Source organism: Nycticebus coucang, chromosome 12 (genome assembly GCF_027406575.1).
Source record: "Nycticebus coucang isolate mNycCou1 chromosome 12, mNycCou1.pri, whole genome shotgun sequence".
Lineage (NCBI taxonomy): Eukaryota > Metazoa > Chordata > Mammalia > Primates > Lorisidae > Nycticebus > Nycticebus coucang.
Window position 1 is genome coordinate 56108518 of NC_069791.1, and position 26509 is coordinate 56135026.

General features: G+C 37.9%; 1 protein-coding gene across 3 annotated transcripts in view; it reads left to right on the plus strand.

Annotated features, from left to right (window-relative positions):
- The first annotated feature begins 9887 nt into the window (after positions 1 to 9887).
- PARP11 (poly(ADP-ribose) polymerase family member 11) overlaps positions 9888 to 26509 on the plus strand; it is a 58522-nt gene continuing 41900 nt past the window's right edge. For 2 of the 3 annotated variants that reach the window (XM_053555626.1, XM_053555625.1), the window contains exons 1-2: positions 9888 to 10017; positions 10478 to 10766. In XM_053555626.1, coding sequence (XP_053411601.1) covers positions 9956 to 10017; positions 10478 to 10766 — 351 coding nt within the window. In that variant the 5' untranslated portion in view covers positions 9888 to 9955. Of the gene's footprint in view, positions 10018 to 10477; positions 10767 to 26509 lie in introns of those variants that run through there. The other variant, XM_053555627.1, reaches the window with a different exon arrangement.

The following is a 26509-nucleotide window of genomic DNA, read 5'->3' on the forward strand; positions in this document are numbered from 1 at the left end:
GAAGACCTGTAGAAATGTTCAGCAGTAGCCTGAGGGAGTAGAAATAGATCTGAAATTAAAAGATGAGATAAGAAAAAGCATAAATACACTACAATAGAGGACAGAAGTTAATTTTTTCAGGGCAATTCTTTAGAGAAGAGATTGCCAGGAAAATCTTGTTAACCCTAGGCCCTGGTAAGATTTACCTTTAAAACCATTCCATAGGGTACAGGCGAAACTTACTAAATGCAGAATACAAATGCCTACATACAATAACTAAGAAAATGCCATGAAGGTAGCTACGTTGAACAGTTTGATGAGGATATTTCAGACTATATATGAAACCCACACATTGTACCCCTTGATTGCACTAATGTACACAGCTATGATTTAACAATAAAAATAAATAAATTAAAAAAAAACATTCCATAGTTAATTTATTGGGTTTTGAAGAAAAGGAAACTCTTTCCATTCCATTTCAAGATTATTCAGGATTTGGGATAATGTTAAGAACCTTTTATCAAGGTTATACTATCAAGGTAGTCTAAGTACTTGTACAATGTAAGAATTATCCTAAATTTTGAATGCAGGAAGTTTTGAGTTAGATGATGGCTAAGATCTCTTTTCTGCTCTGAGAAGTTTTTACTTGATGATTTGGGGCCATGCACAAGATCAATAAGGAGTCAGGGTGGCCTGGCCCTAAGGGCCCAGGGACAGGCAGGGTAAGAGTCTCCTTATTATGTTAGTTGCACAGGTGATTCAAAGCCAGGTGCTCTGAACCGGAGTGTTGAGTTCTGATCATTCATTATTCTCAACTGCTGCTTGCTCCTTGAAGAATTGGAGATGGTTTGTATGTTCACTTTATTTCATCGTCAAGTCTCTTCCAGTATGTGAAAAGTCCCTCAAAGACAGGGACTGTATCTTCTGCTCCCTACATCTCTGGGCATCTTGCTGGTGATCTCATTGGTCTCAGTGTGATATCAGATCAGGGACTTTGAGAGATGGCAACAAGCCTGGAGATCACCTTGTCCAATCATCTCATTTCTTAGGTGGGAAACAGAGGCCCCAGAATGGGATGAGAGTTGCTCAATATCACACAGCTAGTTAGGTCCAGGGCTTGAATCAGTCCCTGCATCTCTTGAATATTTTAGCCAGCAAAGATGCCTCTCCCCCAACACACACAATGGCAGGTAACAGGTACCCTTTCCTTGGCAAGGTAAAGCATCTAGCCACATGCAAGAACCTTGTAGGTGAGTATTGCCTCCTACTCTGTAACGTACACATATTTTAACATAACAAAGTTAAAGTTAAAAAATGTTATTTTAATAAGGAAAATTGGTAGTGAAGGTCTAATGGGAAAGAGTCATTTCTTTTCCTTGGCATAATGCTGTCATCCCTGGAGTCAAAACAAAGTTGTAACATTGAGTGGAGTGGTTGGACTTCAGGAATTGTGATCATCTTTCTGAGCTTCTTTCTGTGCCTCTGAAGGTAGTGTGAGGAAGGACAGAGGTCAGCATGGTAAACAAAGGAGGTGAAAGCCAAGATTCTGTCATTTAAAAAATTTTAATTATTTTAAAAGTTTTGTTAAGGTATGATTCACAGACCATACAGTTCACCCATGTAAAGTTCAATCGGATTTAGTATTAAAGTGCTGTCTTGAGGAACAGGGCAGAGAACCCAAGAAGCCTGAGCCAATGAAGGTTGTGTAACAAGCATGACCCCGCTACACTGTGCCTTTTGGAGAATTGGTGATACCTAGTTTTTAAACTCAGTTTTATGCTCTATCTTGCTTCTGTGATCTGCAGGACATCATTAATCTACAAAAAACAGCACCCCCACCACCTCACTAACTGAACCGAAGCTCTATCCATAGACATTTGCTTGATTTGCAGAAGCAACAGACTCCAGGGATTCACTTGCAGGCAAGAGCAGTTCTTCAGCTGTTGAGGGGATGGAATAAAGGGCCAGGGAAAGGGTCGCGGGGAATAAAGCGGTGAGCAACATTGCTTTTTAAAAAAGAAAAACATCAGGGTAGCCTAGAAGTGCACTTGAAGGCAACTAAGGTTGAGTAATCATAATCAGGGCTGCTATCAGAAGTAGATAGCTTAAACCACACTGTGAGATGGCATCAGGTCGCAGTTAGGGGTGCAGGCTCTGGAACGAGGCACCAAGGTTCTCATCTTACTTCATCTCTTTGTGCCTCAGTTCCCTGACATGTAAAATGGGGGTAATAAGAGCAGCTTCTTCATAGGGTTGTTGTGAGAATTATGTTTATTAATAAATATAAAGAGCTTATAAGAGTATTGGGCACATACTTAATGCCATGCAGGTATCTGCCGATTATTATACCAGGTCCTGTTCAGTAAGCATATCCTCTCCTCCTCTCCCCCATACTCTTCCTCAAACTCATTCTCTGTTTCTACCTCTCCCCACTCCACCCCATCTCTCTCTCTCTTTTTCCCCCTCTCCAACTCACTTTCCCTTATCACACAAGGCATAAGCATCACTGCTCAGGAAGTTTGCCCCAGATGCTCCCTGTGCATGAAATACCCTTTGTTTTGGTATCTATTAATCTACTCCCTTATCTCCTCCAAGCTCTCCCACTTATGACCTTTTCAGTAAGGACCATCCTGAGTACTCCCAATATTCTTTGCCCTGATCCATGATTTTCCATAATTCTTATCACTTAGAACATACTATACAGTGTAATTATTTATTATATTATTGTCTGTCTCTCCCTACTCCTCCCCCAAGGCCTGCCCACCTCCTAACATGTACATTCCATAAGGGCAGAGGGCTTATCTGTTTTGTTCCCTGATCCATGCAAGAGGCTAGGGACAGTGCCTGGGACATGAAGGGTGCTTACTAAATATTTGTTTGATGAAGCATATCATATTAGATAATCTGTTACAATTTCTTGACACCCCTGGGTGTGCTCATTAGGCACAGGCTAACCCCCCACGTGTCTGGAGTGACCTAAGTCCAGGCAGTTCACCCTCTAGCTGCCCTTTTCACCACCCAAGGCTCTTACTCCTTATCTCTTAATTTTTAAAATTATTTCTTAGGGGAGGGTTTTCCTGCTTTCTGCGTTAACCTCAAAGCTTCTCATACTCTTTTCTAGGTCATTTCTGTTGTCCCTTTCCAGATCATTCCTATTAAGTCCTGTTTACAAAGTGATAACCAAAACCCTAATGTGGCATTCCTGGAAGGAAAGCCCCAGCCAGGAATGTCACAGCTCCAGAGCCTTTTCAGAATTCTCCATCCTCTAATTAGGATGGCCACACATCTCAGCTGCTGCTTTTGACTGCCTCTGTGAGCTGAATGTTGATGCCCATCATTGTGCTTAGATAATTTCCCTGAGCAGCTAAAACTAATAATCAGTGGTATTTTCAATAGAGCCTTTTCCATGTAGGATGGGTGAGTTATTTAGCACTTCATTTTTTTTTTTTTAGGTCGAATTTCATTTCTTGTCATGTTTCTTAATTAAGAAGATTTGTAGGATTCATTTTGATTTTTTGAAAAATTCCTTCCGAGGAATGCTTATCTGGGCTTCAGTGAATGTTTCATCTGCTTATTTCACCTCTTAATTCCTGCTGAGGTTGTTAATGTGTCATACTTCAACAGCAGTGCTGGGGCAGCCTCATTGTTGGCTCTTTTTCAGACTGAGGCTGGGGCCTTTATATTCAGGGCCCATGGGCACAAATGCAGCTTTTTCTCCTTTCCTCCCTCACCCTCTTCTGGCCCCTCAGCTCTCCTTTTGCGCCTTCTTCCGAAGATCTCCTGCTTCTTCTTTTTGTCTAATCCAGTCTGTCTCCCACATCCATACCTAGAGCTCCTCAAATTCTGGTTCTAAAGGTGACCTTTCAAAATAAAAACAATTATGATAATGACATTGAACTAAACCTGCATCTCTCCACTTACTTTATTCTCTCTTCTAGTGTCACAGGGAGGTTGATTTTTTTCTCCACAAGTTCATTGCGCCACTCTCCTCATGTATCTGCCCGTTTTCTCCATCTGGTTGTTATTTCCACATTTCCCAGGTCTTCTTTGCGGCTTTCCTCTTCTTCTCTCCTTTCCTCTTGCCCATTTATTCCTGAGGCTCCTGGCATTTGAAGATCTAAAAATCTTCAGCGAGTGGGGGGGAGAGGCTGCAATCAGGATCCATGGGCTGGATTCAGCCTGGCTTAAGACACCTCCACCCAGAAAATGCACAGAAAATATAGAAGATGAAGTAAAATGTCTGGTCTTCCTGAGAAAAGTAGTGTATAGTCACTTTACTGTTGTAGCATTTGCCTGCAACTATGATACAGAGGGAAGTTTTCCCATGCCAGACTCTATGTACAGGGAAAACCAGAGGCATTACAGGCAGAAAGTATAGTCGCCCTTCAGTGTCTGCAGGGGCACTGCTTCCAAGACCCCTTTAAGTTGTCAAAACCTTCAAGCCCCTTATAGAAAATGGTGAGGTATTTGCTTATAACCTATGCCATCTTCTGTAAACTTTAGTTTAAATTATTTGTAGATTACTTACAATACCTGATAAATACCATACTGTGCAAATGGTTGGTAATAAAAAGAAAAAAAAGTCTCTAGCTGTTCAGTACAGATGCAACCATCCATTTTTGTTCAGATATTTTTGATCTGTGGTTGGTCAAAAATGAATGTGGAACTCACGGTTACTAATGACCAATTGTACACTATCCCCACACCACGGTTTTCTTTCTGCGGTTTTAGTTATACACAGTTAACCACTGTCTAAAAATATTAACTGAAAAGTTCCCAAAATAAACAATTCATAAGTTTTAAATTGCATACTATTTTGAGTAACATGATAAACTCTACTGCCGTCTCCCTCTATCTTTTCCAGGGCAGGAGTCATCCCTTTGCACAGTACATCCATGTTGTCCACAGGCCTCATAACTTTACTGCATTTTGCTTTATTGTGCTTTGCAGATATTGTGTTTTTTACATATTGAAGGTTTGCAGCAACTCTGTGTAAGCAAGTCTGTAAGCCCCATTTTTCCAACAGAATGTGTTTGCCTTGTGTCTCTGTGTCACGTTTTGGTAATTTTTGCACTTTTCCATTATTATTGTATCTCTTATGGTGATCTGTGATCAGTGATCTTTCATATCACTATTGTAGTAATAATTGTTTTGGGGCACCACAAACTGCACCCATGTGTAGACAGCCAACTTAATCAATAAATTGATTGTGCCACTGACTGGCTGATTCTCCATCTGTGTCCCTGTCCTTGAGCCTCCTTATTCCCTGAGACACAACAATATTGAAATTAGGCCAAGTGATAACCCTGTAATGGCCTCTTAGTTTTCAAGTAAAAGGAAGTGCCATCTAGGACTTCCATATGGGGAAAGAAGTCAATGTCTAGCTTCAAAGCTTCAAAGGACAGATTGACTCTCTTGATAGGGGCTAATGCAGTTGATAACATTAAGTTGAAGCCAATGTTCACTTAGCATTCCAAAAATCTTAGGGCCCTTAAGTATTATGCTAAATCTACTTTGCCTGTGCTCTATAAATGGAACAACAAAGCCTGAATGACAGGATATTTATAGCACGATTTACTGAATATTTTAAGCCCATTCTTGAGACCTGTTGCTCAGGAAAAAACATTTCTTTTGATTGACAAAGTACTTGGTCACCCAAGAGCTCTGATGGAGATACATAAGGACATTAATATTATTTTCATGTATGCTAACATAGCATTTATTCTGAAGCCCATGGATGAAGGAATAATTTCTACTTTTAAGTTTTATTATTTAAGGAATACATTTTTAAAGACTACAGCCACCATAGATAGGGATTCCTCTGATGATCCTCTGATGGATTTGGACTAATAAACTGAAAACCTGGAACTGATTCACCAGTCTAGATGCCATTAAGAACATTTATGGCTCATGGCAGGAGGCCAAAATATCAACACTATTGACACTGAGTTTGGAAGAAGTAGATTCCAGCCCTCATGGATGACTTTGAAGGATACAAGACTTCAGTGAAGGAACTAACTATAGATGCAGTGAAACAGCAGGAGAACTAGAAGTAGAGCTTAAAGATGTGAGTAAATTGTTGCAATCTTTTAATAAAACTTGAATGAATGATGAATTGCTTCTTAAAAATGAGCAAAGAAAGTGGTTTCTTGAAATGGAAACTACTCCTGGTGAAAATGCTGTGAATATTGCTGAAAGGCAAACAAACAATTTAGAATATTACATAGATGTAGTTGATAAAGCAGGGGCAGGGTTTGAGAGGATTGACTCTAATTTTGAAAGAAGTTCTAGTAAAGGTAAAATGCTATCAAACAGCATCACATGCTACAGAGAAATCTTTCCCTAAAGCAAGTTTGATGTAGCAAATTTCATTGTCTTTTAAAAAAAGGTGCCACAGCCACCCCAGCCTTCAGCAACAATTACCCTATTCAGTCAGCAACCATCAACACTGAAGGAAGACCTTCCACCAGCAAGAAGATTATGATTAGCTGAAGGATCAGATGATTGTTAGTATTTTTTTAATAATATTTTAAAAAGCAAAGTATGTACTTTTTTTAGACATAATGCTATTACACAATTAATAGACTAAAGTATGGTATAAACATACCTTTTATATGCACTGAGAAAACAAAAAATATGCGTGACTTGTTTTATTGTGATATTTGCTTTATTGTGTGGTCTGAAACTAAACCCAAATTATCTCTGAAGAATGTTTGTATGCTACCCACCCATTAGTCACTTGGTAACAACCTCAGTTATAGACTTTAAAAAATCTATATAGAGTCCAGTGTTATTTGTTGTTTTAGACACCCAGTAGGGTCTTACAATGTATCCCCCACAGATAAGAGGGAGGGGGAGAGGCGCTGCTGTAATCTACTAAAGATTCTGAGAGGTTAGACACCAATGATTGAGATCAACCTTAAATAAGTTATAAGAGAGGTGAAGTTGTTTTCTATGAAGATATTTTAGAAAGTTCTAAATCCATTACATTTACACCACAAGATAAGAAGTAGATTATTAGTTACTTAAAACCCAAATACTTAGTAGTCTCCAAGTAGATAATTTAAAGGAGGCCAACAGTCCATTCCCAGTCAAAAGGAGTTAATATGTCTTCACCAGTTGTTGGCATATGTGAAAATGAAGCTGGAAATCCATATTGTTAACTGTGAAATTCCTGGTTTCAAAGTAGTGGCAATTTATTCAAAACATTCTAACTATTATGTGTATACTAAAGCTCATTAGCTGTCAGCTTGTGATGTTAGGACTAAATAATCACGAAGGACCCTTCCCACACTGGCTTTTTAAAGCAATAGTCCTAAAGCAGTAAAAATACATTCAAAAACATAATAACTAAAATTTGCTCAGCTATTTTCAGTTCCCTTCATGTTCCTTTGGGATACAGCTGTATATTTCAAATAATTATTCATCTAATTCATTCAATATTTCTCCAAGCCAATTGTGTTCACTCCATCTCATTCTCCTATCATTAGCCCAAGAAATCTCAGGGCTTCAAGAAAATGAGGTACAGCTTCAGCCCACAAAAGATCCAGGAACTGGTCCTAACCCTTCTACTTAAATTTACCTCATAAAAATCCACTCCACCTTCAAGGAAGAGCTAATTTCTAAATACATGAACTGCTACTGCTCACTTTCAAGTCTAGCATTATTCTGATACCAAGATTTGTTAAAGATAATCACAAAATCACCAGTAAAACAGATTAATTTTATTAATGACAAATACATTTTAATCCTAAATAGAATATTCACAAATTGAACTAAGCAAGATATTCAAAAAGTAATATATTATAAGGAAGCACAGTTTATTTCAGAAGTGTAAAGATGGGTTGAATATTAGGAAATCTCAGCGAAATTTATTATTATTAATGAATCAGAGTAAAAAGCAAATGTAGTACTATCGCTCATGTGACAATTGACAAAGTTTTACTTCCTTTCCCAATTAAAAACTTATAGTAAACTAGGAATAGAATAAAATTTCTTTATATTTAAAGAATATCTAGTACCAACTAGGGGCACATTCTTACCTAACTGCATTAAGCCTGAATACCCATTGTCTTGTCCTATATTCTTCAGAAATTTTCTCAGGTTTTGGCTAATTCAATAGAAGAATTCAAAACTGCATTATTGGGAGGTGATATGATTTTTTTTTTTAATTTTGAGACAGAGTCTCACTATGTTGCCCTCAGTAGAATGCAGTGACGTCACAGCTCACAGCAACCTCAAACTCCTGGGCTCAAGCAATTCTCAGCCTCCCAAGTAGCTGTGACTACAGGCACCCACCACAATGCCTGCCTATTTTTTGTTGCAGTTGTCATTGTTGTTTAGCTGGCCCAGGCCAGGTTCGAACCCTCCAATCTTCTTGTATGTGGCTGGCGCTGTAACCACCGTGCTACAGGTGCCAAGCTGATATGATTGTTTATACAAAAATTCAGAGCCATCATCTGTCAAGCTGTTAAAACTAATTATGCATTTTCACAGTGTAGCAGGATACATGACAAATACACAAAATCAATAGCTTTCCTCAATCACAGCAATAAAAACTATCTCATTCACAAAAAAAACTATAAAATATACCTAGGAAAGAACTACGTAAGAATTTTGCAAATCTACATGGAAAAATTTTTAAATGTATTTAAAGATATAAAAGACCAAAATACCTGAAAGATGTGTTCCTTAAGGGAAGACTCATGATTTTGAAACTTTTTTAGTAAGAAGAGATGTAGTAGAGGAGTTTCTTTATGAAAAAGTAAACATATTACAAAACTATAATAATTTTAACAGTGTAGCACAGCATGGGAACAAGTAGATAGTTAATAAAATCGATGAGAATGTGCAGAAACATATATGTATATATGCATATAGAGGGTGCCAAAAATGTATACACATTTTAAGAAAAAAGGTATTAAATTATATACTCAATATATACTGATAGCAAAAGATGAATACAAGTAACATTGAGCACTTCTTCAATTGCAGAAATCAAATGTGACTTGAGCATTACAAATTTAATACAATTTTTTTTCCCTTTCTTAAAATGTGTATCCCTGGGTGGCACCTGTGGCTCAGTGAGTAGGGCGCCGGCCCCATATGCTGAGGGTGATGGGTTCAAACGCAGCCCCGGCCAAACTGCAACAAAAAAATAGCCGGGCGTTGTGGCGGGCGCCTGTAGTCCCAGCTACACTCGGGAGGCTGAGGCAAGAGAATCACGTAAGCCCAAGAGCTGGAGGTTGCTGTGAGCCGTGTGATGCCACGGCACTCTACTGAGGGCAGTAAAGTGAGACTCTGTCTCTACAAAAAAAAAAAAAAATGTGTATCCTTTTTTGGGCACCCTCTGTTTATGCATTAGTTTATGATTAACAGTATCACTTTAAAGTAGTGGGGAAAGAATGGATTACTCAATAAATGATATTGGGGCAACTGGTTAACCATTTGGTAAAAATTTCCATAACCTCATACTAAACAATTTATTTCTAAAAATAAATTAAAAGTAGGTAATTGGACAAATGTGAAAAAATGTCTGTACAGGAATGCAGCATATTTTCGAAATAAAGAGTAAGACCACTTAAATGTCTATCAGAGTGGATTGTTTCAAATATATGTTTATGTGTATTTGTGTATCATACATACAAGTTATGGGATGCTATAAATCACTTTAAAGTGATCAGATTTATACATATTAAAATGTAAGGATATTCACATCATATTTAAAGTGAAAGAAGTTCTAAATCTTAAGTATTTTTTGATCATATTTTATTTTTTTAAATGTGTAGAGGTATAGAAAAGTCCAGAAGGCTACATAACAAGCAGCTATTTCAGTTTCATTTCCTATGAATAGATCCTACTATTCCTACTTTGTTGCAGCTGTTTCACTTTCATTTCCTATGGGTAGAGCCTACTCTGTTGCCTGGAAAATTCTTCCACTCCCTAAGCTCTCTTTACCCAGCTGACTTGATTCCTAATGAAATCTTCATGGTCTTCATTTAAACTTCTTGAGGGAGCTTCCCAGGCACTTTACTCTAGGTAAGCATTAGTAAAACCTTATATGTGTCATACTACCTATAGGCCACATTGCACCTTTTAATTTTTCTAAATTATTTATTTTTTACTTTTTTTCTTCTAGATTCTAAAACCCATGAGGGCAGAAATTGTACATGGGTCAGTGTTCACTTCTGAGCACATAATCGCCACTTAATAAGCTGTGTGCCAAATAACTGTGCTAACTGTACTTTTACATACCATTATCATCTCCATTTTGAGGATGAGGAAATTGAAAGGTTATGAAGCTTGTCCTAAATGCCATTGGACTAGAGGGGATTAGACAGTCCCAGGCAGTCTGAAGCTCGGTCACTACACTGTGATCAATAAATTATCGGTTCTTAGGAAGGAAATACATCGCGGCTTGCCGATTGCTTGGTGGGGATGTAGTACGGAGATGTAGCTTTGAAGGGGTGGCTAACTACAAACCCTTTAAATTTCACAGCCCAGATACTCGCAAGCCCCGGAAGCGAGAGACTGGGGCGGGGCGAACTTACGGAAGAGGAGCGGGACCGCTGCTGATTGGCTGGCTTCGGGCGGAAGTCGGGTGTTTTGGTGGTCTGAAGACGCTAGCTTGTGACGGGGAGGGAGAGAGGGAAGGCCTCCCTGAGGTTGCCTCTTCGTCCGTGCCCGGGGACCCGCGGAACTATCCTAACACCCAGGCCCCGCGGCTAGCCCCTTCCCCCGGGCCCTTCCCGCTCGATCTCGTCACCGTTATGTGGGAAGCGAATCCGGTGAGTAGCCGGGCGGGACGGGGAGTACCCAGGGGGCGGGATTGACGAGAGAGGGGCAGAAAGGGGGTTCCCGGGACTGCTCCCCTGCTCCAGCTTCAGGCTGGCTGTTGCGTTCCGGGGACGAAGATGCTGCTGGTCTTGCAGCCGCTCCTGTCTGCCCTTTTGAGCGGTGGAGATGGCTCGGTGGGGTCCTCCACGCTTTATTGTGATTTCTCGGCCTGCTTCCTTCATCGTTTTTTAAAACTTCTATGTTTCGCTTTCTTTGAAGTTGCTGGCCTTCGAAACTGTTAGTTTTAATTTTTCTCAGGTGTACCTCCCTGTCCCGCTCAACTAAAGCGAGGAAATTTGACTCCCTTGTTTTAAAGGGGCCTAAAAGGAACGAACCATCGCTATTCTTTTTTTCCCTTCTTGGTCGACAACCATATAAATCTTGAAGGATGGATTGTATATTCTAATCCTGTAGTTAGTGAAGTTCTAAGATGTTTTCTTTCAGTGGAGACACTCGATGATCTGGGACTTTTCAACCGCAAGTCTGTTTCCTTGTTTGACTCCGGTGTTTGCATTATATCTGCATGTATTTTTGTCTACTTTGTCTTTATACGTTTATTTACTTGACGTGCAACTATGGGGGGGGAAGTGTGATACCTTTCCTCATTGTAAGTGACATGACCAACATTCCTTATAACCAAAAACAGGTCAACAAGAGAAAACCATAATAAAATTATTTAATTGAAGTTTTATGTGATACAGCGCCTTCATAAACGAAGACCCGAAGACCCATGGAAAACTGTTTTTATGCTTAGGTTCAATGAAGAATGGACAACCATGTGGAAATGTGATTGGACAAAGGGAATGAATGATCTAATGGTAATAGACTGAGGGGGGAAACCCAGCAAGGCCTGTCTGTTCAGATTCTTCTTGGTCTCTGTGTAACATTCCTTCCTGCTGGTTCTGCCTGGGTATAAGGCAGAACTCCTCTGGAATAAGGGTCTTGACCTACTGTCAGACAAGGTAGGTCAGAGAATTTCTTTCTCTTTTTCTTTTTTAATGTCAGGGTCTTCCCTTGTTGCTTGGGCTAGAGTGCAGGCATCATCAGAGCTCACTGCAACTTCCAGTTTCTAGGCTCTAACAATCCTCCTGCCACAGCCTCCTAAGTAGCTAGGACTACAGTCATGTATCACAACACTTGGCTAATTTGTCTTGTTTTTGTAGAGACAGGATCTTGCTTTTACTCAGGGTGATCTTGAATTCTTGGCCTTAAGAGATGCCAGAGAATTTCTGTTTTTTGAGACAGAGTTTTACTTGGTTACCCTCAGTAGAGTGCTGCGGCATCATAGCTCACAGCAACTTCAAATTCTTGGACTCAAGCGATTCTCTTGCCTCAGGCTCCCAAGTAGCTGGAATTACAGGCATCTGCCACAATACCTGGCTATTTTTAGAGGCGAGGTCTCACTCTGGCTCAGGCAGGTCTGGAATCCATGAGCTCAGGCAATCCATCTGCCTTGGCCTCCCAAGTGCTAGGATTACAGGCATGAAACACTGTGCCCGTCCCCAGAGAATTTCTTTATGGCCAGCTCTTGCACAGAAAGGGGAAGATTTCAGTAACATTTTTAGATTTTTATGGCTTGCTTTGTAGAAGAGGAGTTCTAATTTATACACCCTACCTTGGGGAAGAGAAATTCTGTCTTTGGGAAAGAGAAACAGGAGATAAAAGGGCAAGAAAAAAATCAGAGAGACTTTGCATCCAAGAACTTACGATCTCCATTTGTTGAAAGTACTCAGCATGCCAAAGTACCATACTTTGGGGTATCATTTTTCTGAGCCCTAATCCAGCTCTCAAAGAGTGGAATCTGTTTGCCAAGAATTTTCGTCTGTTGTTACGGTTGAATTTGCCTAGTAGGACAGCAGAAGTATAGTATCTACAACTTAGGAGTTGACTGGAAAAATAGCAGAATGACATTTCACCAATTGTTGGACAAAATATAACCATGTGCCACTTATCGACAGGATTACCTCCTGGGAGATTCATCATTAGCTGATTTTGTCATTGTGGGAATATCATAGAGTGTACTAAGCCTATGTGGTTTAGTCTACTGTACATGTAGGCTATTTTATGTAGCCTAGTGCTCCCAAGCTACAAACCTATACAGCATGTTATTGTACTGAATTCTGTAGGCAGTTGTAATAAGTGGTAAGTATTCGTGTGTCTGAATATGTCCAAATATAGAAAAGGTACAGTAAAAATAGAGTATTATAATCTTGTGGGACCATTGTCGTATTTGGGTCCATTGTAGACAGAAATGTCTTGTGCATGCATGCTGTATGTGAAACTACCCCATATGCTGAGGTAACAGCCTGAATTTAATGCTGCTTAGTTTCCGTACTTGTAATAACTTCTTTGCTATAATCAGTAGTATTCCAGGTAAGCAAGAATGTCTATCAGTAAATTTCCTTATGGTTTTATCCAGTAGAAACTAGTTTCATCTGGATTTGATAGTTGCACATTTTGGTTTCACCTTATCCATTGTGTAAAAATGGTCATTATGAAAAAAATTTTTGATTCACACAAGTCATATTAGAGGCAAATAATTGCTTATATTTGATTTTAGCAAAAAATAATTTAGAATTATGAGAATGTACTTTGCTTATATACGTTTTTATGTTCAATTTCACTGTCAACAACAATCTTTGTTTTATATCTGTATATGTATCTCTATCTCTATGTAGAGATATACACTATATGTATTCCTGTATAGACATATAGTGTATATATCTCTCATATTTAGATATATACTCAATTTTTATTAGCAGTCCTTCTTGCTTTCTTTATAACAAACCCTTTAGTCAGCCAAATATATGTCTTGCTCAAGGTCACAAGTTTTAAATCTTTGTTTTCTTTCTTTTTCTTTTTTTTTTTTTGAGACAGGATCTCAAACTCTCTTGCCTTTGGTAGATTGCCATGGCATTGCACAGCAACCTCAAACTCCTGGGCTCAAGCAATCCATTTGCCTCAGTAGCAATCATTTGCTACCAAGTAGCTAGAACTACAGGCCTTGCACCACTACACCTGACTAATTTTCTATTTTTAGTAGAGAGAGGATCTCTCTCTTGCTCAGGCTAGTCTCAAACACCTGAGCTCAAACAATCTTCCCTCCTTAGCCTCCCAGTGTAAGCCATTGCACCCTGCCTTAAATCTTTCAAATATATATAACACAGACACACACACACACATATATATTTTATTTATTTTTTTTTTTTGGAGACAAAGTCTCACTCTATCACCCTAGCTAGAGTGTAGTGGTACTATCATAGCTCACTGCACCGCTAACTCCTGGGCTTGAGTGATCCTCCTGCTTCAATTTCCCAGGTAGCTGGGACTACAGATGCACACCACCATGCCTGGCTAATTTTTTTCTGTTCTTAGTAGAGACTCTTACTCAGGCTGGTCTTGAACTACTGAGCTCAAGCAATTTTCTTGCTTCGGCCTCCCAGAGTGCTAAGATTATAGGCATAAGCCACCTTACCCGGCCTTGTCACTCTATGGTAAGCTCCATATGGTCATGGATTTTTCTCGATGTTTACTATAGTGTCTTCAACTAAAGAACAGAACTGGGCATATAGTAGGCACTCAGTAAACATTTCTTGCATTTATAATGGTGATTTGATCAGTACTATAGTACAGAAAGATCTTTGCTCCCACTACATTCTCCCTCCTGTACCACACATACATCAGAATTTGCTATTGGATTACTTGTATGTTTGTGAGAATTATAAAGACATTAACAAATGTCTGTATACTTAGTTTATTATATCATTATGTCATTTCTTTGTAAAATGCTCAGTGTTCTCTGGAATCACCCTTATGATTTTGCTTGATTTCAGTAAAGCAGACTCACTTTAGTTAATGGTAGTGAACCTTCTGCATTTTATCCCACATTCTTCTTGCTTTTATGTCACTTACCATATCTTATTGCTACTATGCTTTATTATTGCTTATTCTGCTTTTCTTTTGTGAGCATGTGAGTGCTGACAGTAAGCATAGTTTAATTTTAAAAATTAATATTTTGCATTTAAATTTCTTTAGCAATTTGTTAGTTTCTTTTAATAAAATTAGCATCAGGGTAGTCTATCCAGCTGTGCTCATAGAATGAAAGTTAAATTTAATGTTATCCTCAGCCAAATACAGTTAGGAAGATTTTAAAACACACAGCAAAACTACCCTGCATCTTAAAGATAAATGGAAATGACTTTTGCGTTACCCTCAATTTATTATAAATCACTGTTCGTTATTTCTTTTAATTGACTGAGATAATCAAATCTGTTTTATAAATGAAGGATATTGTTAACTACCTTTATTGAAGAGTTCAGCCCAGTTTCTTCCTACATATTTTTGGTAGCATTCATTATGCATATATTTTCTTTTCTTTTCTTTTTTTTTTTTGGAGACAGAGGCTCACTTTGTCATCCTCAGTAAAGTGTTGTGGTATCATAGCTCATAGTAACTTCCAACTTTTGGGCTCAAGTGATTCTCTCGCCTCAGCCTCCCAAGTAACTGGAACTACAGGTGCCCACTACAACACCTGGCTATTTTTAGAGACGGGGTCTCACTTTGGCTCAGGCTGGTCTTGAACCTGTGAGCTTAGGCAATCCACCTCCCTCATCCTCCCAGAGTGCTAGGATTACAGGCGTGAGCCACCTCACCCAGCCTATATATATTTTCTATTGCTGTTATTGCATATATATCTACTGTGTGATATTGTGTTCTACTCACAAGTGCTTTGAGGAAATGGTTATACTGACTCTGGCTGTGGTACTACTCAGAAGCAGGCTCCCCTTTCATGTGAAAGGTCTCCATAAAGTAGTTTGAATATGGAAAATTGCCACTCACCTGTAACATTTCCCTGGGAGAGAAACCCAAAACAAGGTAACCAAGGAGTGATAAATAAACTTTACCTCAGGTTACAATTTTATTTTTTGATAAAGAGGTAAGGCCTTTGATGATTCCATTCATGCTTTTCACTGACCTGGAGCCTTAGAGTAAGCATAAGGCTACCATGGCAGACCAGTTTAATAGAAGCAGTAGGCAGTTCTCCACCTTGGAGGAAGTAGCCTGTAACTAATATCCCCCAGTTTATGAAACTGACAGAATCTGTAGGAGGAAGTAGGAGAGTTTGCAATTACTGCCTTGACTCATTACACCCTGATTTTACTCTTTTTTTTCTCTGTCTCATTTTCTTTTTCTTTCTTTTTGGTTTTTTTTTTTTTTTTTTGAGATAGAGTCTCACTATGTTTTCCTTGGTAGGCTGCCTTGGCATCACAGCTCACAGCACAGCAACCTCCAACTCTTGGGCGTAAGCAATTCTCTTGCCTCGGCCTCCCAAGTAGCTGAGACTACAGGCGCCCGCCACAACACCTGGCTATATATTTTTTTGCAGTTGTCTTTGTTGTTTTAGCTGGCCCGGGCTGGGTTCAAACCCACCTGCCTTGGTGTATGTGGCCAGTGCCTTACCCACATGGCTACGGGTGGGTGCGGCCTCTGTCTCATTTTCTTTGTCTTAGTGCTCTTTGCTGGGATTGGAATAAATAGATAGTATTAGATATAACAGAGTTTCAGCATCTCATGCTGATGAGTAGAACTGAAAAATGACAAACATCTCTATATAACAAAAATATAAACCACCTATTACAGCAATAATACCTTATTTATAGAAAGTAATATACCTTTCTAAAAGTATTTTCCATTTATTAACCATTATTAGAATAATCTGATGCTTAGCCTGAGGACTGGAAAATGACTTTTCCAAAATCACACAGAGAGTAAACAACAGAATTGTACGAGTACCCAAGTCCTTTTTTTACTCCATTCTGTTCCTTGGTGGTAGCAATGATAACATTTGTTTGTTAGTGACGTGCTTTATCTGCAGAGCCATCTTTTTCTCTGTCATTTTATACTCACAGCTGCTTCTAAAACTTCCTCAGAGCTATGATTCTTATTTTTCTGTCAGGCTTCTTGAAAGCATAGTTTTATATTAATACTTTTTGTCATTCTTACTCATACCTCAGGTCCTTCAGCCCAGCTTCTGCCTCTGACACTTTACTGGCTGGGAGGTCACCAAGAATCTTTGAATTACTACATGGAGTGGAAATCTGTATGCCTTCAACTTCTTCTGTCTTTCTGCAATTTTGATGCCATTAGAGGTTTTCCTTAAAACTCTTCCTTTTTTGTATTCTCTGGGACTGTATTCTTTTAGATTTCTTTTTATGATTTATCCTTGAATTATAATCCTGATTTAGCTGCACTGCCTTCTGGCAATGAAATGTTCTAACTTTAATTTTTTTTTTCTCTCAATATAATCTTTTTTTGATGAATTTCAAATATTACTCTATGAATAATTCCATGAATTCCAGCCAATGTACATTTTTAGTCCTGACCCTTCTGAGCTGAGTGGTAAAGAACTTGACTGGTTGTCCTTCTGTTGTTCAAACTTAGTATTAAACCAAACTCATTCATTTATTCATTCATTTCACTCAGTCAGCAAATATTTAGTAAGTGTCTACTACATATAAAATAAACACCATTCTAGACACTAGGAAAGAGGATATGAACATGGATCAGATCAGAGCCTTCTCCTTGGGGGCTTGCAGTATAGATTGGGGAGAAAGTGATACAAGGAGAGGTCTGGGGGACTAAGAACCTTTACCAAAGTAAAACCTCAAACTGGGTCATCAGGTAATAGAAGTGGTCTTATGGGTAGGTGAAAGGAAGCAAAATCACCAATGTCCATGAAAGAGAATGGCAAGTAGAGTTTGGATGGAGTGAAGTAGAGAAAGTACATATCTGATGTTTAGAGTCTCATTATGGGCATCTTCAGAGAATGAAGACAGAGGGACTGTGGGCAGTGGAAACTAATATCTGTAGAATATCTACCTTGAATCAGGCAGTATATTTTATAGACATACCCACAAGTTGGGGTGAGAATGAAAACAAGATCTATTCCCGGGGGCTCAGTGCCCATAGCTTAGTGGTTAGGGTGCCGGCCACATACAGTGGGACTGGCAGGTTCAAACCCAGCCTGGGCCTGCTAAACAACAATGACAACTATAGCAACAAAAAAATGGCTGGGCATTGTGGCGGTGCCTGCAGTCCCAGTTACTAGGGAGGCTGAGGTAAGAGAATCGCTTAAGCCCAAGAGTTTCAGGTTGCTGTGAGCTATGACGCTACGGCACTTTACTGAGGGCAACATAGACTCTGTCTCAAAAAAAAAAAAAAAAAAGATGTATTCCTGGGAATGGAAGTTCTTGAGAGAACATAGTATCATGATGATGTGTTCCTGACAGTGTAATTTACTACCCAGGACTGTATTATAAGCCAGTTGGTGCTAAGTCTCGGGGTTTACAATGCTGAACAAAACAGACCACACTTCAGCTTTTATGGGTTTACATTTCAGTATAGGCAGGCAAACATTAAACATAGAATCGCACAAATAACATTTAACTCCAGTTGTAGTTAAAAAAAAAAAAATACGAAAAAGCATATAATGACAGTGTAGAAGGAGCCAGTGCAGGACTGCTAAATCAGAAAAGGCAGCCTTGTGAAAGTAGCTCTTACAGATTTCTGAAGCACTGAGCAAAAGCTGTCCTGGTAAAGGTTGGATGGAACCTGGGGAGGGCTATTCAGATGGCAGAAATAGTGTGAGCAAAGACCCTAAGTCAGAAAGGAACTTGGTGCTTGAGAAAAGGAGAAGCCTGTGTGGCTGGAGCACAGTGAACCAAGAGACATGCCCAGAAGGTAGTAGGAACCAGGCCATGCTCAGCTTTGTGGTGTACGTTTGAGATTTTGAACTTTATCTCTAGAGGAGTGGTAAGTCATCGGAGGACTTTATGTGGAAAGTTACATGAGCATATTGGTGTTTTTAAGAAGATGACTTTGGCTGCTATATGGAAAATGAATTCAGTATTAGAGGGCATGGTAGGGGTGGTGGCCTCCCGGAGAAATCCACATCCTCATTCCCAGAGTCTGTGAATATGTTACATGGCAAGGGAGATTATTTTGAATTATCAGGGGGAGGGAGGCAGAGAACAAAGTAACAAGAGTCCTTAAAAGTGAATATAGGGGCAAAAGAAGTGGTCAAAGAGATATAGCTGGTTTTGGAGATGAAGGAAGGTAGGTCACAAGCCCAGGTGTGTGTATGGCTTTTAGAAGCTCGAAAGCCATGGAAATAGATTCTCTTTTACAACCTTCCGAAGGAAATTAAACCTACCTTGATTTTATCCTATTGAAACCCATATAAAACTTCTTCAGAAATGTAAGAAAATAAATTGGTGTTATTTTAAGCCACTTAACCTGTGATAATTTTTTTTAGCAGCCATAGAAAACTAATACAGAGGGGAATAAGGGGCTGTGGGAAGACCAATTGTGTAGTCCAGGGTAGAGAGAAAGATGACTTGGGCTAAGTGGAGAGTAGTAGGGAGAGAGAGAGGTAGATAGTTCAGGCCACACCTTGGATTACAAGTGCAGGCAGCCAAGAAGAACGAGACATTTTCACTGATTTCAGGGAGATTGGAAAAGGGAAAGATATATGGAGGATATCAAGAGTTTGGTTTTGAATCTGTTAAGTTTAATGTGCCTATGAGGAGGTCTCATGTAATAAAGTCAGGGAGGCAGATGGATTGAGAAGGCTGGGCTAGAAATTGAAGTCTGGGCCTCAGCATCTGTAGATGGCCTTTGAAATTGTGAGACTAAATGAGAGCCCTAGGATAGTCTTTTTCAAAGTTTCAGAACCCATGCAGACCAATTAAATAATAAAGCAGTATTTTAAAATTAATTCTTTTTTCTCATGGAAAAGGGTGACTTTTCAAAATAACCTCTTACAAAGAAAGTATTTGTGTCTAATTTGATGACAGATAGCTTGAGATGTAGGTTTAGACCCAGATACTTTCATTTTTTTTACCCTATATTTCTACTAAATTAGGAAATACCACGCCACAATTACAAATTTTCAAGAGTTGCAACTTGTATTTGCTGGCTCTTTCAGGTGTTTTGGAATACGTGTATGAAGATCAAACACAGACTGAGAAATTATGGGATGATTTCTCCCTGAAGACTATTTCTAGTGCTCTTTCAGTTGCCAAACTGACAAGCTTATAATATTAAAACAACTATAGGGATGAATCTTTCAACCAGCCTGAAAGTTGGAAGATAGGAGCAAGTGGATTCTTAAGTCAATTGACTACTTCAGTCTCCAAGAAGTATCTTCTCATGTTTTGCTGTAACATTTAGATGTGTTCTTTATGTATCCACGATAGTGTAATCAGTCTCATTCTCTTATGAGTGAAGAAACCCTCAGGTTTAGGGAGGTAATCACATTCTGGCCATTGAACCATTTGGACCATAGTTTGGTTACTAAAAAATCTAGTGTTTTATTTGCAGCATTAACCTTTTTACTGCAAACAGTGCCTATAGGTGGACAAAAATATGGTTGCTTGGTGCTATTGACACCTGTAGGCATTGTTCATTTTGCAAACAAAGACTGGACAACACATGTTACTGTTACGTTACCTGACTTGTGTCTGTAAGTATCATAGCTTTGTTCTCAATATTTTTCACAGTTGTGCCTGGAATAATTTGTAAACATAGTGGATTCCTATGGGAGTATATATAAATATGGAGTATGATAAATTCAAAGAGTTGTCAAGTTCAGAAGACCTGATCATTGTTGGAGAATTTGGACACAGAGGTGGCTTTAAAAATACTTCTGATACACACAAAAACATTAACTGTCAAGTACTTCAGAATCTGATTGGTAAAACAAAAGTGTAGGACATATTTCAAATTTAAAAGAAGTCAATCGTCTACAACCTCAATGGACAGAAGACAGTTTGAATCCTAAAATGTATAATTTTAATGCCAATATATCCGGAATAAAAGCCATTATTCATAACAAATCATGAATTTTAGAAGTATTCCAGCTGTTGTTCTTAGAACATTTGGTTAATCATATTGTACAAAAACCCAATAATTATTGTATTTCAAAAAATCCAAAAGTGTTCACAGTTGAATGCATGGGAAAACACAACAGCTGATGAGATTTATTGATTTTTTTGCCATATCAATGTTGATGTCCACAGAGTAAAAAAATTATTTCTGGATGAATATTAGTCAACTAATATATTAATACAAACAGAAAGCTCTATAAAAATCATGAAAAAGGACTGATATTTCTTATTGTTACAAATGTTGCATTTTCATGATAATGAACAAATAGCAAACAAGAATCCACTAAAAACACATAATGTTGTAAATAAACTACATGATTCCTTTTCACATTTATCCTTTTCAACATACATGTATTGATGAAAGTCTGTTATATTCCCTCAAACAGAAGTAGATTTTGGGGTAAAATCTTTTGTTCTATGTGACTGGAAAACTGGGGGTCACATATGTACATAGAAGATCTTGAAAATTCTGCTAAAATTGGCAAATTGGGGAATATTGTTATGACACTGTTGAAACCATATCTATAAAAAGGTCATATTCTGGTCACTGATAACTAGCATACGAGGTCCATCATTATATTTGCTTCTACATAACAATGAAACAAATGAATTTGGAATTTTTACAAAATTAGGTATAGAATGGCCCACATGGTTAATAAATTACATTGAGGTGAACTAACATATAGATCTACAGATACATTATTAGCATTAAAATGGATGGACAAAAGAGAGGTTTTAACGTTGTCAACCTATCATTCTGCTTATTTTTATTTTTTAATTTTTTGAGACAGGGTCTCACTTTGTCACCCTCATTAGATTGCTGTGGCTTTGTAGCTCTTAACTCGTGGGCTCAATTGATCCTGTTGTCTCAGTCTCCCGAGTAGCTGGGACTACAGGCACCTTCCACAACACCTGGCTGTTTTTTAGAGACGGAGGTCTCGCACTTGCTTAGGCTGGTCTCAAACCTGTGAGCTTAGCAATCTACCCACCTCACCCCCCAGAGGGGTAGGATTACAGGCATGAGCCACTGCGCCTGGCCCTCATTCTGCTTATTTAGTAGAAATGAAAAAAATATACTATAAAACAGAAAAACCAATAATGAAGCCAAGTATTATACCAGATTATAATCGTATGATCTTAAATTATATAAATACTATACAGAAAATGTTAAAGTGTTACAAAAACTTTTTTCCACATGCTTGATTTATCCGTTTATAATGCTATAAAAGTACAACTGATGAAAATTAGAGAAATCCTGGAAAAAATATCTGATTGATAAGACAAGTAACTATAGAGGAAGAAATGTTTCTGGTAATAGTCCATTCTATCTCACAGATAGGAATTTTCTGTCGAAGTATAGCAGTCTAACAGGAATATGGCAAAATACCTGCCAGAGATGTGTTGTGTGCATAAAACATAAAAAGTAAATCAAAACATGATTATCAATGCACACATTGTAATGTTGGATTATGCATTGAACTGTGTTGCACCATACAAAAAGGATTATTAAATTTTTATTGATACGGCAGAGTTTTATCATTTCATGTTAGATTTTTCTTGTTTGCATATGACTTTTTTTAATAAATAAATTGAAACTGAAACCGACTTGGGTTATTATGATAGGTAGAAAGCCAAAGAACATCCAGTGCTGTGCCATGTATTGTGACAATTGTTAGGATCACTGCACACCTCAATTGGCGTGTTTTGTTTCTGAGTGCCCCGCAGTCAAAGGGTTTCAAAGCAGGGCATTTTAGCCTTGAAATAGGAGGTTTCGATTATTTAAAATTTTAAATACATATCTGCTATGCCCCATTTAATGAGACCTCTGGAAAACAGGATTATTGATATCAGCATCATGAAAAAATGACTTTTATCTCATCCTTCATTTCAGAAACTTGTCAGTGCTTTTTTCCTTGGTAGCCAGAAAATTTGAGTGGGAAGAGTAATCTTGCAAATATTGCTATTTCTTTTCACAGCATCTGATAGAACATTCTCTCAGTAGTCAAGATTCGATGATATTCAATTTCTATTATTTTCTTCAACACTTAATTATAATTAGGAAGCATATTGTTGACTCCTTACTGCTCCATACATTTAAAGAATCTCATAGTAATATAGCAGCATCTTTTGTTGCTATTTGTATAGCTCCTACTCTTTCAGTTTTGAATGTGTTGTACCTTTTCTCAGCTTATGTCACAACTCACAAGTGTCGTCTAAATAAAAACTGTCTTCCCTTATACTATGAGTTTTCACTGATAAGCAGAACAAAAAGTTGTTGAGGACTTTTACCTTATCACTTGCTATATACTGTATATGTCAAGGACTGATTTCTATTTTCTCCTGGAAAAAAGTAGTTTGTCCAATTTTGTACAACAAAATACATGCTGAAATACTCATGTGATAATAATTGCTTTTCTATATCATATGCCACTGACAATACCTATCACAGAATTATTTAATAAAGAAATTTGTCAAAAGCATCTTTTTTCTCAGGCATTAAATTTGGCATTAAATTTGAATTGACAAACTTCTCAGCAATATCAAGAAAGGGATAATTCTCTTGGTCTCTTCTCTATCTTTATTAACAAAGTAAATGGATTTTGGTTTTTCTGCAAAAGTGATCTCAAAGTTTACTTGGTTTTACACTGCCATTTTTAGTGAACGCTAAATGTGGCTGATAAGAACTGACCAACATAATGGGGTATTCTAGTGAGTGGTAACTTTAAAGAAAATAAAAGAAGTCTCATGAAAATCTTCAATTTTACATTTCAACTTTGCAAAATGTATGTAAACAAATTTATTTCACTACATTTGCCACTGAAGATGCCTGTGAGGACCATATTTTGAGGATAACTGAGAGAAGAGTAGAGGGGCTAGGACTGAGCCACCAGGAGCTCTAAAAGGTACCAGCTGAGTAGAAGTCAAGGTACAAAAGAGAGGAGAATTTGTGGGGTCACAAATTCTGAAATCTACCTTACCATTCACTAATTAACAGATTAACATATCCCTCACAGAGATGGTCTGAAGATTGTGATGTCGTAGAAACCAAGAGAAGAGTAATTCAGAACAGGGTAAACTGAAATGTTACGGAGAGATAAGTAAAATGAGGATTGAAAATATGTGGGATTTAGCAACAGCAAGCTCATTAGAGATCCTGGCAAGTGTTTTTTTTTTGTTGTTGTTATTTGTTTATGTGATGGTGAGGTAAGAAAGGTTGAGTTACAAACTAGACAAGTTAAATTGAAGCGAGTATTAAGAGTACATTGAAAGTGAAAAAATAAACATAGCATGTGGACAATAAATTATACTAAGTCACCAAAAGAAATAAAGTGGAATCCTAAAAGCACTAAATCTGAAGTAAGATAAGAAAGGAAAAGGGGGAACAAAGAACAGGTAGGACCTAATGGGGAGAAAAAGCAAATAGCAAAGATATAAACTCAAAACCTAACTGTATCAATAATCATATGGCATGTAAGTGCTTCCTATACCCCAATTAAAAGACAGAGATTGTCAGTGTGTATTGAAAGAATAAGACCCAAGTACACATTGTCTATAAGAAATACACTTTGAATATATATCATAAATAGGATAAAATGAAATAGAGACAAGGGATGCTAACTTGTCAAGAGCAAGTGTGAGTGATATGTTAATTAGGTTAATGGTAAGGTAGATTTCAGATAATGATATCACCATGGATAAAGAATGTCATTTCCTAATGATAAAGAGGCCACTTGTTCAGAAACAGTGCTAAACATGTATACATCTAATAATAGAGCTTCAAAATACATGGAGCAAAACTAATACAATAGCACTAACTAATACTAAGAAGTACAAAGACCTCCAGTTATACCTGGAATTTTCAATAGTTTTCTCTTTGATGGAATAAGTAGATAGGAAATGAATAATGATATAGAAGCACTGAACAACACTATCAACCCACTTGACCTACTTGACATTTGTGGAACACCATCCAGCAACAGCTGAATACAATTTTTCAATTATATAAAGAATATAAAACAACATAAAGCATATTCTGATTATAAAACATGTCTTAAGACATTTAAAAGAGTTCAAGTCATAGGATATGATTTCTGACCAATAAAATGGAATTAAGTTAGAAATCAATAGCAGAAAGGTATCTGTAAAATTTCCAAGTATTTGGCAGATAAGTAACATGTTATGATAACCCATGGGGCAATTAAAAAGAGAAAACAGGAAGTATTAAAACACAACATTTCAAATCTGTAGCATGCTGCTAAAGCAGAATTTAGAGGGAAATGTATAACTAAATTAATGCCTACGTTGGAAAAGAAGAAATACCACAAATCGATGACCATAGCCTTTTTAAAAAAACTAAAGAAAGAACAAGTTAAACTTAAGCAGGAGCAAGAAAATAAAGGTTAGAGTGGAAATCACTGCAGCAGAAAACAACAGTGAAAAATCAGCAAAACCAAAAGCTAGTTCTTTGAGAACCAATACAACTGACAAGCCTGTAGACAGACTAGGAGAAAAAGAAGATACAATGTGCCAATTTGGGAATGACAGTGATGTCACTACACAGTCTAAAGACATTAAAAGAATAATACAGGAATGTTATAAGCAACTATATATTAATCAACAGGACTACTAAGATGAAATGGACATACTCCTAGGGAGACACAAACTACCAAAACATACTCAAGAAGAAATAAATAACATGAATAGCTCAGTGTCTGTTAAAGAATTTGAATTTGTAGGAAAAGAAACCTATAATAAAATTCCAGGACCAGATGGTTTCACTGGTGAATTCCACCAAATGAATGTTGAAGGAAGAAATAATGCTAATTAACACTAAAGTTTCAGAAAATTGAAGAAGAGGTAAGACTTCACAGCCTAGTCTATGAGACTATCATTGTCCTGATATTAAAACCGTTGTAGAATACTGCAGACCAATATCTTGGATAAACTGAATAGAATTTTAGCAAATTGAATCTAACAATACATAAAAGGATGAGTACATCATGACAGAGGGGTGTTCATTCCAAGAATATTTGAACAGTCACTAATATTTGAACAGTGATCAGTGTAATTTGACATATAAACAAAATGAAAAAGCATGTGATCATTTCAATACAGTCAGAAAAAAGATTTGGTAAAATACATTCCTGATTTTTGAGACAAGAGTCTCACTTTGTCGCCCTCAGTAGAGTGCTGTAGCATCACAGCTCACAGCAACCTCAAACTCTTAGGCTCAAGCAATTCTCTTGCCTCAGGCTCCCTTGTATCTGGGACTATATGCACCTGACACAATGCCTGGCTATTTTTTTTTCTCTTTAGTTTGTTTAGCAGGCTGTGGCCAGGTTTGAACCCACCAGCCCCATTGCGTGTGGCCAGTGCCCTAATCGCTGAGCTACAGGTGCCAAGCCCCTGATTAAAATTTTTAACCACTTTAGAAGAGAACTTGGTCAACCTGATGAGGGCTATGTGGAAGGCAGTTAACTCAGCTGGCTAAAGTTTCTCAAATTCTGCACGTTCCTAAGAAAAGCTTATTTCCATGACTGTCCTTTGCTCACCTTCAGGGAACTAAGCTATTGAAATGTTTTGTTTAATAAGAGTGTATTTGCATGTCTGAGGCCTGGAGCCATGCTGGACCAGTTTGTTCAAATAGTATACTAATAATGTGATTTCTGGTGAAAATCTGCCTTCCCTCTGGGAATCTGGGGCTTCAGTAGCAGGGCAGTTACATAGGTGCCAAATGCTTATGTGAC